Source organism: Empidonax traillii, unplaced genomic scaffold, assembly GCF_003031625.1.
Source record: "Empidonax traillii isolate 1590-97213 ecotype Southwest subspecies unplaced genomic scaffold, ASM303162v1 scaffold22:size5013007, whole genome shotgun sequence".
Lineage (NCBI taxonomy): Eukaryota > Metazoa > Chordata > Aves > Passeriformes > Tyrannidae > Empidonax > Empidonax traillii.
In genome coordinates, this window is record NW_020955215.1 from 3534110 (window position 1) to 3547714 (window position 13605).

At 46.9% G+C, this 13605-nt stretch overlaps 2 protein-coding genes across 4 annotated transcripts in view; both read right to left on the bottom strand.

Moving 5' to 3' along the window:
* Window positions 1-1314, bottom strand: part of JAKMIP2 (janus kinase and microtubule interacting protein 2) — a 46541-nt gene extending 45227 nt beyond the window's left edge. The window contains exon 1 of the mRNA XM_027902359.1: window positions 1205-1314. The gene's annotated coding sequence lies outside the window, so the exon portion shown is untranslated. The remainder of the gene's footprint in view (window positions 1-1204) is intronic.
* Window positions 1315-2317: 1003 nt separating this feature from the next.
* CDC23 (cell division cycle 23) lies at window positions 2318-11744 on the bottom strand. 3 transcript variants are annotated; one of them, XM_027902411.1, is made up of 16 exons: window positions 11585-11744; window positions 11039-11111; window positions 10083-10220; window positions 9787-9829; window positions 9316-9421; window positions 9098-9230; window positions 7819-7996; window positions 7632-7729; window positions 7336-7417; window positions 6638-6791; window positions 6399-6518; window positions 5556-5631; window positions 5227-5288; window positions 4200-4278; window positions 3982-4101; window positions 2318-3148 (listed from the first exon to the last, which is right to left on the bottom strand). In XM_027902411.1, the coding sequence occupies exons 1-16, from the start codon at window positions 11719-11721 to the stop codon at window positions 2978-2980; spliced, it is 1770 nt and encodes a 589-aa protein (XP_027758212.1). In that variant the 5' UTR covers window positions 11722-11744; the 3' UTR covers window positions 2318-2977. The 3 variants fall into 3 exon arrangements, with proteins under 3 accessions (XP_027758212.1, XP_027758219.1, XP_027758223.1); XM_027902418.1 differs by lacking the exon at window positions 11039-11111 and having other exon boundaries at window positions 11585-11672; XM_027902422.1 differs by lacking the exons at window positions 11039-11111; window positions 11585-11744 and adding an exon at window positions 10783-10918.
* Window positions 11745-13605: the final 1861 nt, after the last annotated feature.

Here is a 13605-nt window from a genome sequence, read left to right on the forward strand (position 1 = left end):
CATTTACAGTCCAGCAGGCCTGGGTTTGAAATTCCTGTGCAGACCAGCAGGCCAGATCAATAGAAACAAAACCTGAGTCAGAGCAGATGCAATAAACCCCCCATTATTGTCTGAAAAGGGACAAAACATTCTCCTGATGGGCTACCCAGATGGCTCGACCAGGCATGATAACTGCACTACTGCAGAATCTGACCCAGCAAATCAGAGACACTGAGAATGGGAGTCCAACGTGTCACCTTACAGTGATGCACTGGACAGCATCAGAATGCAAATGTCTTAAATAATACACCTAGTTCGTTTTTTTTCCTTACAAGAGTTGAAATTAAACTTCTAAAATATGTAATTCTCTGTGTTCCCAACCTATAAGGTCTGATAAGCACCTTTTATATATTTGCATTCCCAGCAAAACCAAGAAACGGTCAACAAATGAGTATTCAGTGCAATAACGTAGCAAAAATGCAGGATCTAGATCAGACTTGAGTAGCCATAATGAAACTGAGGGATGGCAATCTGGCAATTTCAGCATAAACTGCACACCAGCCCGAGAGGCAGGTTTCATCTATCAACGGCTGTGAAAAAGGCATTGCACGTACAAAGAGATGCATCCTGCGGGGTCCGTGTTTGCAAGGGAGAACAGAATGTCTTCACACACACGCGGCAGCCCTGACAGCGCAGGACACGCACAGGTGCCATTCCGAGCATCCCGCTGGGCAGGGAGCCCTGTGCGCGGCCGTGCGAGCGGCGGGGCGGCCACGGATGCTCCGCGAGTGCGAACGAGCGCGGGGAGAGCCCGCAGGGCCGCGCCGGCCCCGCTCCGCTTCGGGCTACCCCGCCGAGGCCCAGCCCGATCGGCCCCGGAGCATCCCGGGCTCCGCCGATCGCCCCCGGCCCCGGAGCATCCCTTCCCTCCCCTGCAGCAGCCGCCGCGCCCAGCGCGCCGCGCCCGCACCGTGCGGACAATGACCGGCGGGCGCACAATGGTGCGGGGCCGGCGGGCGGCTGCGGGCTGCGCCTGCCACGCCTCTCCCGCCATCGCCTCTCCATCACCAGCGCCGGCTCCCGCTCCGCTCCCCTCCCCTCCTCTCCATCACCTCCATCGCTGCCTCTCCCCCGCCGCGCCGCCGCCCCGGCCCCCCCGCAGCCGCCCGGTCATTGTTCCGCCGCCGCGGGCACCGGGCGACCCTCCTCGACCGCCGCCGCTCACCGTGCCGCGGCCAGGGGAGGATGCCGAGCGGCGAGGGACGAGCGCGGCGCATCCATCTTCCCGCCGCCGCGGCGGCTCCAGCGCCCGCACCGGCCCCGCCGCCTCCTGCGCGCCGGCGCTGAGGGCGGGCGCCCGCCCCGCCGCCGCCCCGCGGCCGAGGCTGCGCTGCCGGGCCGGGGATGCGGCAGCCCCGCCCGCCCCGCCGCAGCTGCGCGGGGAGCGCGGCACGGACCGGCCCGGAGCGCCCCGGCACCGCCGGCGCTGCCCGCCCGCCCAGGGGCCGCAGCCCTCGGGCCACAGCCGGGGATACACGAAGAGTCCGCAGCCCTCGGGGCACAGCCGGAGCTCGCCCCAGGCCTTGCGACCACCCAGAGACACCCCTCGTCACCAGTCTCCCCTTGGACAGCGAGCCGATGGAATGCGACCACCCAGCTAATTCCATACCCACCCATCGCATCCATGTCTCTCCAGCATAGAGCCAAGGACACTGTTCAAGTCAGTATCAGGTCCAGGTAAATGACATCAGTCACTCTTCCCTTATCCCCCTCCGACGCATTAACCCCATTGTGGAAGGCCACCAAGTTCATCAGGCACAATTTGCCCTCAATATCAGTAATTTTACAAATGGTCTCATTCATATCCTCAGGTTTGCATGGAATAATGAGGAGAGTGCTAGCAAAATACATCAAGATCCAATTGTTCTGTTTAAAACCATCTGCTGTAGAAATGCTGGTTCAGTGGGTGCTATGGAGCAATAATTTCTAGGGGTGCCCAGAACCCAGGATATGGGATCCCTCTGCTCCACGCACGTGCATCATAGAGAGGGCCCAGGGTGACCCACAGGTTTCCTGGTGTACCGACCTCTACACGTGGTCTCACCAAGCGCAGGAAGCTGCAGGTCAGTGGCAAAGGGCTTTAAAAATGCTTTGTCCTGGATTAAAATCACACCACAGCCATAGGGACAAGGCTATAATAAATTTATAGGGGTGAACAAGAACACCAACTCTGAAACAAAGGCATAATTATCTTTTCGCCTCAACAAAATGATCCACTGTGGTTCCTCCAATTCCATTTGCTACAGTACACATGAAAGCAGCACCATTAAAGAAGCCCATCGTTAGTTTTTTAATTGTACCATCACGCTCGCTGCTTTTCTACTGAAAGCCAAAACATTATCTGTCAGATCCACTGACAGAACACCAGACAGCTGTCACCTGCGGCTACTTGGGACTCCTCTGATACTTGTCAATCCTTCAACACAGACATGGCACCTATACAAGTGCCTATTCTATTGCTTTAGTGAAACATCTCCCATGTTGTTCAAGACAAGCCAAAGCCATTAAGTAGCCAAGCAGGTAACAGTCTCTGATGAGGACATCAGTGATGTCACTAAGAGGTCACCCAAAGAAATGCAGTTAAGACCAGAGGTCACAGGGCAGAATCAATCTTCAAATGTACTTGAACTTCAGCAGACAACCTCTTTCCCACGCCTCAGTTAGCAGCCCTGTGTACTGGCACACATCTGCCCCTCTAACTGGAATGACGTGGCGAGAAGCGGAGCAGATTCTCACATTCTCGGCACAGGCACTTTCACATTGGCTGCCCCTTTGCCCGTTGGGGCACATCTGTCTGCAGCTGTGGGCTCAGCTAACTGCTGCCCTTCATGGGAGGGCAGCAACCAAAGGTGGAGTTTCCCTAGAAAGAAGTGGTTACGCGTCCCATCCGCAATGTCACATCCAGTGCACAGGCCAGAGGTATCAGCACTGTTCATGTTCATGGTGTCACAGAGGACAGATTGAGCGGGGAGACACGACGTGTGGGAGTGTTGTTGGCTGACAGTGACGCAGGGAGGAATAAGGGAGCGGGAACATCTGTGGATGATGTTTCTCCTTGGTTGCGAAGCTGTAAGATCTGCCGCAGCAGGGCCTTTCCCTCTTCTCTAGTCTGAAATTCATTTGTAGAAAACAAAATGAATGGGTGGTTTCTGGGTCAAATTCAGTATGTAAACAGTGTAAGTTAGAGTAGTTTGTCATTCTGCAAGGCTACAAGCTATAAAAACCATCCTCATTTCTTTTTTCTTCTGCTCCTTAAAACATTTAGGTATGTGACTTCTTTTGGTTTAGTCCTTCCTCCTTTTACTCCCCTGAGTGGCACATTTCTTGGGTATTTCAGAGAGCAGAACAATCAACAACTGAAGCATTACAGCAAAAAGTAGATTGGAAAAGCTTCAAATATGCTGAATTCAGGTTTTCCAGAGCTCCAGGCAGCTTTGTTAAGGATAGGTCAAACACCTTGCACTCATGGCTGGACTTAAAAATCCCAAACTGCCCACTTACAGATACAGAATATCACAGGATACGGAGCTGCACACAAAAACCAAGCACTGTTAGATCCTCTGCACTATCTACACAGAAGATGAGATAAAAGAAGTTTTATGAGTGCCATCACTACACAGTGTGTGGGAGTTTGTGACCAGTTAACTACCTTCTCACCACCAAGACTTTCAGCAGCCTTAAGACTGCCATGTGGAGCCTCAAATTCTTTTAGTTAACACCAACGAGATAGGGTTCAATTTCACTATCTACACCACATTCTGTGACTTTTATCAATCAAATAAGCAGCATTAGTTATCAGGTGTACACCACCACCACCACCACTCAGGATGTGACCTGCATGGCAGACAGCCCTCACTCCCTCATAAAGGACTCTGAGGGGGTCCAAGATCAAGGTCATAGATCCCTTAAGCAAGAAGCACCACAGACTGTGCAGCTACTCACATCATTGAAGGCACAGCATTTCTGAGCACATGCTGAGGCTTCATCCCAGAGCTTACACTTGAAGTAGTACTGGGCCAGGTAACGGAATGCAGTGCTGACCTCCAGGTGCTCCACTATCTCCTACAGTGAGGAGGGTAAAAAACACCTTCTGTAAGTGCCTTGCAAGATAGTTCTACACCATGTTTACTTCTCCTTTTATTCCCAAGTTATCCTCTTACCCCACAGGAATAGATATCCTGGATGTATTTGATGTAGCACTGAGCTGCCTGTTCAGATTCATTCAGCTGTTCGTGCAGCCTAGAAAAGGAGAAAAGTGGGTCACTGGAACAAGCCTGAACTATTGAAGACCTTCTTGGTCTATAAGAAAGTACCTGCTCAACCTGACCTGGACTAAAGCGAGGTCCTTTCCTTCAGAATTTGCAGGACATGCACCATGTACTGCCCTTCATGGAAAGAGATGATCCAGCTTGAGAACATTCAGGCTGGCAGGCAGGGAGGCAGTCAAATACTGACTGCCCAAAACAGTGACAACCAAAGCAGGGACCTTTGCTTATTTTGTTACATTTTAAAGCTTTTGTCAGACCTTCACCATTCTATTTACATGCTATTTCCTCCAGTGCTCCTTCTTCCCCTGCTACATCCCAAATTTGTACAGCACCTTCACCTTTCACTTGCCCTTTTTTTTCCCAATCACTTTTCCCCCTTTATTTTATATTTATATAATATATATTATATATCTATGTTTATATTTTTTATATATATATATATTTCCCACTTTATATTACTTTATCCCCACTAAAAAAATTAGTACTGATGTCACAGTATTCATATTTATTTCACATTAGACCCTCTCTCAGTGTCACAGTCATATACTAGAGAGGAAAAATAAAATCAATCAAGCTACAATTTTGTACATCATCTACCATCATGGATTGCTTTTAAGCTGCAATACAACAAATGCAATTGCTAGCACTGCCTGCTCAAATCACCTCAGGATTCAGAGGTGCCTGGCAACCCGCATTATGCTATCATTCCCTCTAGTTATCCTGATGGAAACTTAAAGCTAAAGTTGGACTCCAGAATTTGCAGTCACTACAGATCTAAAGACACCAGCTCTTACACAGCTCCAAAAGTAATACTACCTAACAGCAATTCCACTCATTTACATTCAGTATTGTACCATTAGGTATCAAAGTGTGACGCATTTTGCACAACCCTGACGGGTCAGTGACAGTACATACTCACTTGGAAAGTTTCACAAGTGCCATCTTCTCCACATCTCCCACAGCATAAGCCCTCCAATAGCACTGTCAAGGAAGGAAAGTCAGTCAAGTAGGGCAAAAAAGGACCCCAGCACAGAAATCAACAACAGAAAACTACAGGGTTTGTCAGCAAAAGGGGCAGGTATCTGTCAACAACTCCTTATTTATCAGCTGCTCTAATTACATTGCAGAAGTTGTAACTGCCACAGGAATCAATTCCAGCTGTCTGCAGTTTGGGTAGCTCCACAATTTTGCTGTGATTCCAATCACTGTCCTGGGAGACACCTTAAAGTCTCATACATGAGTTCTCACCTTTTTAGCTTCCACCAACTGATTGAGTTTCTCATAGCATTCTCCTAGAGCAACCAGCATACGAGAATCATTTGGTCTGTAAAAGAGCAAAAAACTGAAATGGTTAATGGTTTACACATTCTAGGATCGCCAGGGGAAATTTTGCACTCTGAGAAGAGGGGGCTGCTCACCCAGCAGGTCCCATTCCCCTCCCTCCAGTGCTGCCAAGGGGTAGAGTCCTGAAAGGTGGGAAGAGCCGTTTTTGCCATGCCCTTCATGTGAACTCTGCGTGGAGACGTTGGGGGCTTGTGGCATGGCCCGTGACACTATCCATGGAAAAACTTCCCACCCCGGGGAGGTACAGGGCATTCCCACCTGAGCTGGAAGTATATAATAACTCACAACTTCTCTGAGTGTGTGGCCTTCCCTCCCCCAGCCCCAACAGATCAAGAATTTATTAATAAGAACCTGGGTTATCCCCCACCTTTTCCTGGGGCGGGTCACAACAAAGAGCAATTCCTTAATGTAGTTTAATGGACAGCCAATTGATCTCAGGGTGAGGTGGGGGGGACTCAGAGGAAAAAAAAATAATCCACAGCTGGCAGAATCTGGATGATTCTGGATGTTACTCTCTTGCATAAAGCATCATTCATACTCCTGATCAGTGTTCCTCAGCATTTAACTGACAAAGTTTTAACAGTTAACTAACACAACTAAAAGGACTAGGAACAGTGAGACTGCATAAATCATAAAATATTGATTGTTTTTCTCCTTCCTCAACTTACTTCCTGTATGTAATTCCTCAGCCAGTAGCAAGTATGTCAGAATGAAGACCGATAAACACGGCTCCATTCTCAACTCTACCTGAGCTGGTGGGCCCGTCTGTAGTAGTAGAGACAATAAAATGGCATCTTGAGGATTTCATAGGTTTGCCCCAAGCCATACCACGCTCTGTAGTCCCTTTTGTTCACCTCTATTGCATGTCTGTCAAAGAAAAGGAGATGAACTAGTCAGAAAGCCATCAAGTTCAGCAAACCACTAACAAAAAATAGAAGGTACCATTACAGACACAAAGACCATTTTGTGCAGTACGTGAGTGATACCTGTAAGCCTGGATGGCTGCAGATGTATTCTTCATTTCCATATACTCGTGTCCCATAAGTGTCCAGGCTCCCAGATAACGAGGATTCAGTTTCAAGGCCCTCTGGAAATAGAGTGCTGCTTTTTCATGCTGGGAACGTAAGCTATAATAATTACCTAAAGCAAAAGTCAAAATATTTAAATAAATTTTAAAAATCCACAAACAAACAACAAAAAAAACCCCAACACCAATAGAAAAGTAGAAAAAAGGATGTAACAGGTATCATCTACCACCTCCTAACTTAAATCGTAAAAAGAAAAGAGTCCTATTAAAGGCAGATAAAATTCAGACCTCAAGAGACCTAATAGCACTCTGTTATCCAGTGTTCTGGTCAATCCTTTTCCAGTTGTACCATTTAATGCAAGATTCCATCCCCTTGGAATGTCATGATCTAACAAATTAATTTCCTGGTGCTGACACACAATTATTTCCATTGTAGTCTGAAGACTATAAAGAGATTTTCAGGTACATAGGTCTCCTTCCTGCACTGGTAGAAACAAGGGAAAAGGGTATTCTGTCATTCAGTCTGCTTTTCAGGCTGCCTGAATCCACACTGACCAAATGGTATGGACAGCCTTGCTGGCTGATGACTTTCACAAGTGTTTCCTTGCACAGCCTGCAGACAGCAAAGTAAGAACATGTAAAAGAGCTGGCTCTCACCAATGACGCAGCAGGTCTCAACACGGTACTTGTCTATCTCACAGAGATTATGAGCCAGGTAGCTCAGCTCAGGCTTCATGCTCTAGTGAAACAAAGAAATTAAAGAAATGAGAAAGAGAGCACGTTAGGTTTTCACAGAAAATCTAGGCAGTCAGCAATGCACACATCTGTTCTATGGAGTTGGGAAGCAGGAAGCTGCATTCAGAGAGGCCAGACAGCACCAGCTGCATTGCCAGTGTTTAACAAACCTCTGACAAACACCACAAGTATGGACAGGCCACGGAAAGAGTGCTTACCCTTACGTAGAGCAAGTTGGAGAAAGTGTCCATGTTTTCTATCCTGTAAGGATCTTGTTTCCTTAGCTCATTAAAGATGGACAAGGCTTTGTCAATATCTGAAGAAAGAACAGCAGATGGGACACCAAGAACTATAAACGCCAAGTTTGCATTAAGGGGCTCATTCCTACTAGTTAGTGTCACTGACCTCGAATATTGTGGTAGGCAACTGCAATCTGAGAGATGATGTAAGTGCTCTTGGAAAATCCTGCATCAATGAGGCTCTGATACTTCTGCAGGGCCTCCTCTATCAGCTGCAGCTCTGTATAAATGTGTGCAAGAAAGAACTCTTTCATCCATGTATCTGGCAAGGACAGGAACTTCAACTAGCAAGAACCAAAGAAGAGGAAGAGATGACAATCAGTAGCATTCTACAAGCCACCTGTGGCAAAGAATCCATTATCTTCCCTCCCATGATTTAGCAGATGATCTCAAGGTAGGAGGCTTTCCTGCAATTGCTTTTTTAAACCATAAGACCAGCTACAAAAGAGCAGTATAGGACCAAGAATTACTATCAGGTTCCTCTGCAGGACAGACTAAATAATGCCTATAAACTGAGTATTGAAACAGCAAAGCAGCACTAAGACAATCTGTCTAAAAAAGCGGTACAATACGGACCATGTCATTCTACTTAGTTACTCCCAATCTATTCCCATGACTGTTGAAATTGCAGATAAAATGAAATCATTTGGTCAGTTGGTGAAGATATTGTCAAATCTGATAACACCTGGCTCTTGCTTCAGCCACTAACCTCATTCCTCCGTTAAAATCAGAAGTCCTTCGAAAGATTGCACTTTCTTCCTATGTTTGACATCAATATCATATCACTGTTTTCAAGGAACTAAGTGAACAGACTCCAAATGAGCTCATAAAAAATGAACTTCCCCTCTTCCACAAATCGGTAAGGTTCTACTCTGTGTCACCTGTACTGTTTTAAATACTTCATCAGCCAGAATTTACTGAAGACTTCCAGCAGTGGACTCATAAATTCCAGGCAGAACAAAAAACAATCTATTTTTCTTTTATATCTAAGTTTGGTTCTTTGACACCATTCACCTCATATGTGTGGCTTTGTGTACAATAGTTTCTCAGCTTTAGAAAAAGGAAGTCTTAGGAGGATCTCCTTCATGGGACAAGGTGATAACCCTGGTGACAACTATTCCAGAATACATGAATTAGACATTTCTTAAACGACTTTGGGGTGAATGAAAAGAAATTAGCCCTGCCTTTATAAAGATTCTCAAACTACAGTATGGCAAGCAATTGAAGAAAAAGGGGCTTTAAAAACATGATTTAGTCTTGGATTGCTTTGCCTGATAGAATAAAGCAGTGGGCAACATCAATCTTGTGGCAACAAGATCACTGGTTACTTAATCAGGCTAAACTCTGGAATTTGTTAACACATCTTGGTATCTCTCAAGTTTTACCATCTCTTTATCTGTAATCAAGTTGCAAAGTTCCAGCCAGGCTCCCCAGTGCAAAGGCAAGACATGAGCAGCTTCAACAAATACATCTATTGCTTCTTTCACCAGGTCCAGCTTCCGCAGCACGACACCATACCTGTAAAAAGACTTATCAGCTTAATCACAATCATAAAACTCTGCATATGCACACAAATATATAAAAAAGCCATGCAGACACTTACAGATAAAGGCCAAATCCATCCAGTTCCCGTGCCTTGTGCTTCTTGCTGAGCTCAACTCTCAGTTCTCGCAGAGCTTCATTTTTCACCTGTCCTTTTTCCAGAGGTCCTGCATGAAGAGAAAGTCACACAGTGAGCTTTCAATCAGGAGTCTCACCACAGCAACTGCGAAGTCTGGGGTACATTCACAGTCATCACTGATACGACATGAAAGTTTCCCAGCCTGTGAATATTTTCCTTATTTTAAAGAAAATCACTTAGTCTGGTCACCTACTTTAACAGAAGACCTAAGAGATGAAAATCTGTAAGCTGTAATCAGCCAATGAATTGAAAGAGAATGAAAGAAATCATGTTACAGCGCACTATTATCCAAAAAATTGAGGGGAAAGCCATACACCCAAGATGATTTACTTGAAGAGACAATAGTGAGAGTTTTGTTATATTGTCTTCTATTTCTTGACACCAGAGACTTACCCAAACTATCCACTGTCTCATCATCCTTCTTCTTTTCCCCTGACTGTGGAATAGAGAGGAAATCCAAGATTACAATAGCATATTCCCTATGTTTGCTGCAGTGCTTTCAGCAGCATGTAAACTGAGCTTTCACAAACATTACAGTCCTGCAAAGAACAGTCCTATCTTCCTCTCCCCCAACACAGAATTTGGACCTCAAGGTGGTCATTTGGAACAGATTAGGCAAAAAATAAGATGGGTAGGGGTGAGAAGCAGAGGAGTTCAGTGCTAAAATGCAACTTTTTCCTTTCCCTTACCAGGTATCTGGAGTACATGTACAAGAAGTAAGCTTTCTGGCTCTTGCAGCCCCGTAAAAAGTAGGCAGCCCTGTCATATTCCTTCAGATCAAAGTAAGACTTGGCCAGTGTGTAGGCATCCAGGTCACGAGCATCCTCCTGCAGGGACACACGGGAGTTTTAAGACCTGAGAACTCCAACATACTTTAGGAAAATCACAGTTACAAACACATCAATGAAATTACTGCAAAAGCTAAAACTAGTTTATTTGCCCTCAAAGATGGTTTGAGTACTATCAGAAAAGTATCTCTGCTCCCTCACATGATTAGATTCTGGAGTTTTCAAATAACAAGTACAGATTAGCCAGGAACATTTAAAATAAACAGGGAAATTCCAGAAACAAATTGTGCAAGCTGCCAGAAGGCAGGAATTAGCTGCCCAGTAAGTACAAACGACCACAAGCAAGAAACCTGCTCAGGGATTCCATATCAAAGAAAATGAACCTGCTAATATACACAAGAACATTTCCTTGGTAACTATACCTTGACATGCATTTATGACACGTGAGTGACACTTGTGCAATTTATGGGCACAGGCACACACCTGAGTCCTACCCTACACCTTCAGAGGTGGGGACAGAGACACACAACTTGGTTCTCTTGTGCCCTAAGGAGCACAAGTTTAGAGGCGTAACATAATTTGTATTAGAGTAAATTTTTACCTCAGTAAAGAGGAATAATTTTGCTTTCGGAATACTTCATTCAGGACACGGCAGCAGAGAACGCTTTCATCTGGGAAAGCACACTGAGCTCTGCCGCCCCACCGAACACGCAACGGAAAGGGAAGCTCCCCAGCGTTCCGGCCTCCCGCCCGCGGGCTTTGCGAGGGGACGTCGGGATCGCATTTTTTCCCGCAGGAGCTGGGATGAAGCAGCCGAAGCGCCTTCCCCGGGGCTCGCAGCCCGCCCCCGGCCGTACCTCGGTGAGCGCGGGCGGCGGCGGCAGCTCGCTCAGCGGCAGCGGCTCCAGCGCGAACGCCAGCTCGGCGGCCCTGCGGGACACAGACTCTTACAATCGAAGCATCCTCAGGGGCGCAGGAGATCCTTTAAGGCCGTCAAGTCCAAGCCCAGCACTGCCCCTGGAACGCCCTAAACCACTAAACATCACCCAGGGCGAGATCCAGACGCCTCCTGAACACCTCCAAGGGCCGGTGACTCCACCACCACCTCCCTGGGCAACCTATTCCAATGCCCGACCGCCCAACATCTCACTGAATCTCCCCTGCCTCAGCCCAAGGCCCATTTCCCCTGGTCCTCTCACTGCGGGAGAGACAAGGCCCCACCGCACCGCAACCTCCTGTGAGGGGGATGTAGAGAGCGATGAGCCCCCCCTTGAGCCTCCTCGAGGCTGAACCACCCCGGCTCGCTCAGCCGCCTCTCACCAACACGCTGGCGCCGGGCCCGCCGCGCCCGGCCAGGCCCCGCTCCCCGCTCCCCGCTCCCCGCCGTGCCCGGTCCCGCTCACCATTTCCCGCTGTGCTGCAGGCCCCGCTCGCGGCTCCGCTCGGCCACGCTCAGCAGCTGCTTCTTGATCTCCCGCAGGTCCGAGAAGTCTCCGCCGCTGCTGCCGCCGCCGGGCGCCATGGCCACCGCCGCCGCCATTGCTGCGGGGTCTCCGGTGCGGGCGCTGAGGGCGGGGTCTCGGCGCTGAGGGCGGGCTGTCAGGCACGGTTTTGTGTCAGGAAACGCGGGTAGAGAGAGACTAATAATATTAAAGTACCTGCGTTTCCTCCCGTGAACCCTTTTATTAGAGATTTACTACTTCAGTAATGTGTGGAGGAGGCAGCGTGAACTCCTTTTGCTTTCTAGGGGAAGTCACGTGAGTTTCTTAAAACTCCCGCCGGGTTTTAGGACCTTTATGAAAGCATAAATTCTACTCGCAGCAAAAGCCGTTTCTTTAAAACCCATTTCAAAACGCACATCGCTAACCAGCCCGCCCCACTGCAAGCTGGGGCTCACAAGACGGCGGCTTTTTCACCTTCAATTTGCCCGTCATTTCACAGGAAAATTAGGCATCTTAGGTCTAAAAAAAAAAAAAAAAAAAAAAAAAAAAAAAAAAAAAAAAAAAAAAAAAAAAAAAAAAAAAAAAATCCACGTGAGCGGTAGCATTTGGTCTTCAGGGGCACACAGACACTGTGCGAGGACTATTAGTGGGTCTCAGCCCTCCCGGGACCGGGGCACACCGGCCCTGGCAGGTTCAGCTCCAGATTTTTCCCTCACATCGTGCAGCTTCCCGTGCTGAAAATCATAATTTAAAAGCATTAAGTAGAATCAGTCCTAATGGGGGTCTCTCGATCCTGTACTTTTAACGCGGTATTTTCTTCTTCGTTTGCCCCTCAATGACTTCAATTGCTGTACTGTTAGAGCCACACACCATAGCAAAGATACGGAGTAATAAGTAATTATTTTCCTGTTGGACTTCTCCTGTGATGCCCTACAAAGTTCACTGGAGTTACTTTTCAGTGTACGATTACTTTAATAATATGTATCTTTATTATAGTGTTTGGCTCTAACAGTGCAGAAATCGAAGTTCTTGCTTTGGGATGATTGTGCTCCACAACTTTTTAAGCTTTCCAGAAAAGTAATACTACACCTGTGTGCTCATCCCAGGATCAGAATGTCAGCTTTAACTCTCAGTTTTAAAACAGAAATAAAGGAACAACAGTGTGAAAATTAATTTTTTTATGCCATTTGCAGGTTACATTTTTTGGGTTTTTTATTTTCTCTGAGGGTAAAGGCCATAAACATTCTGTAGCATGAAACCGCCCTTCAAAATTACTTCTTTTATTGCTCACTTTCCCTTGAGAACTTCCAACCTTACTAAAATACATGAGTTCTATTGCTAACACTCTCCTTTTAAAATGCTTAGTCTACAATACATAAATTCTATGGCTAGCAATTTCTAATAAGGTACTTAATTTTACAGCTACATGGTGATAAATTTTGGTTGTCCTTACAGTCTCTGTTACGTTCTCTAATTCTGGGGATCAGCTGTTAGTGTTCTATGCTCCTGAGCTTTGTATTTTATATTTGTATGATAATTGTATCGATCCATTGGTTGAACTCAATGATCTTCGAACTCTTTTCCAACCTAAATGATTCTGTGCTGATTTTAATTTAAGGATGTTTAGTTTTACATTAATAAAGTGAGCGATTAAAAAAAAAAAATCTGTGTGTGTGTGAGGTCTATGAAGTAATTTTATCAAGGTCTGTTTATCTTCCGTTTCCACTGGGTGTCACCTGCTGTATTCCTGCTAGAAACTGTGACAACAGGCTTGAGGTGAGATCTCAATACAAAATATGGAACTTGCTGCAAAAATGCACAGAGTGCTACTTGGCTGCATGCTGAAATCTGGGCAAAATATGCTCTTTGTCCTGTTCCTGGTGCGTGCCCCTGGGCAGCTGTGCTCCAGCTGTTCCTGTGACTGCTCCTCTCGAGGGGCAGCGGCTCTGGCAGCTGTGACAGACCGAGCCGTTCAGTGAGAA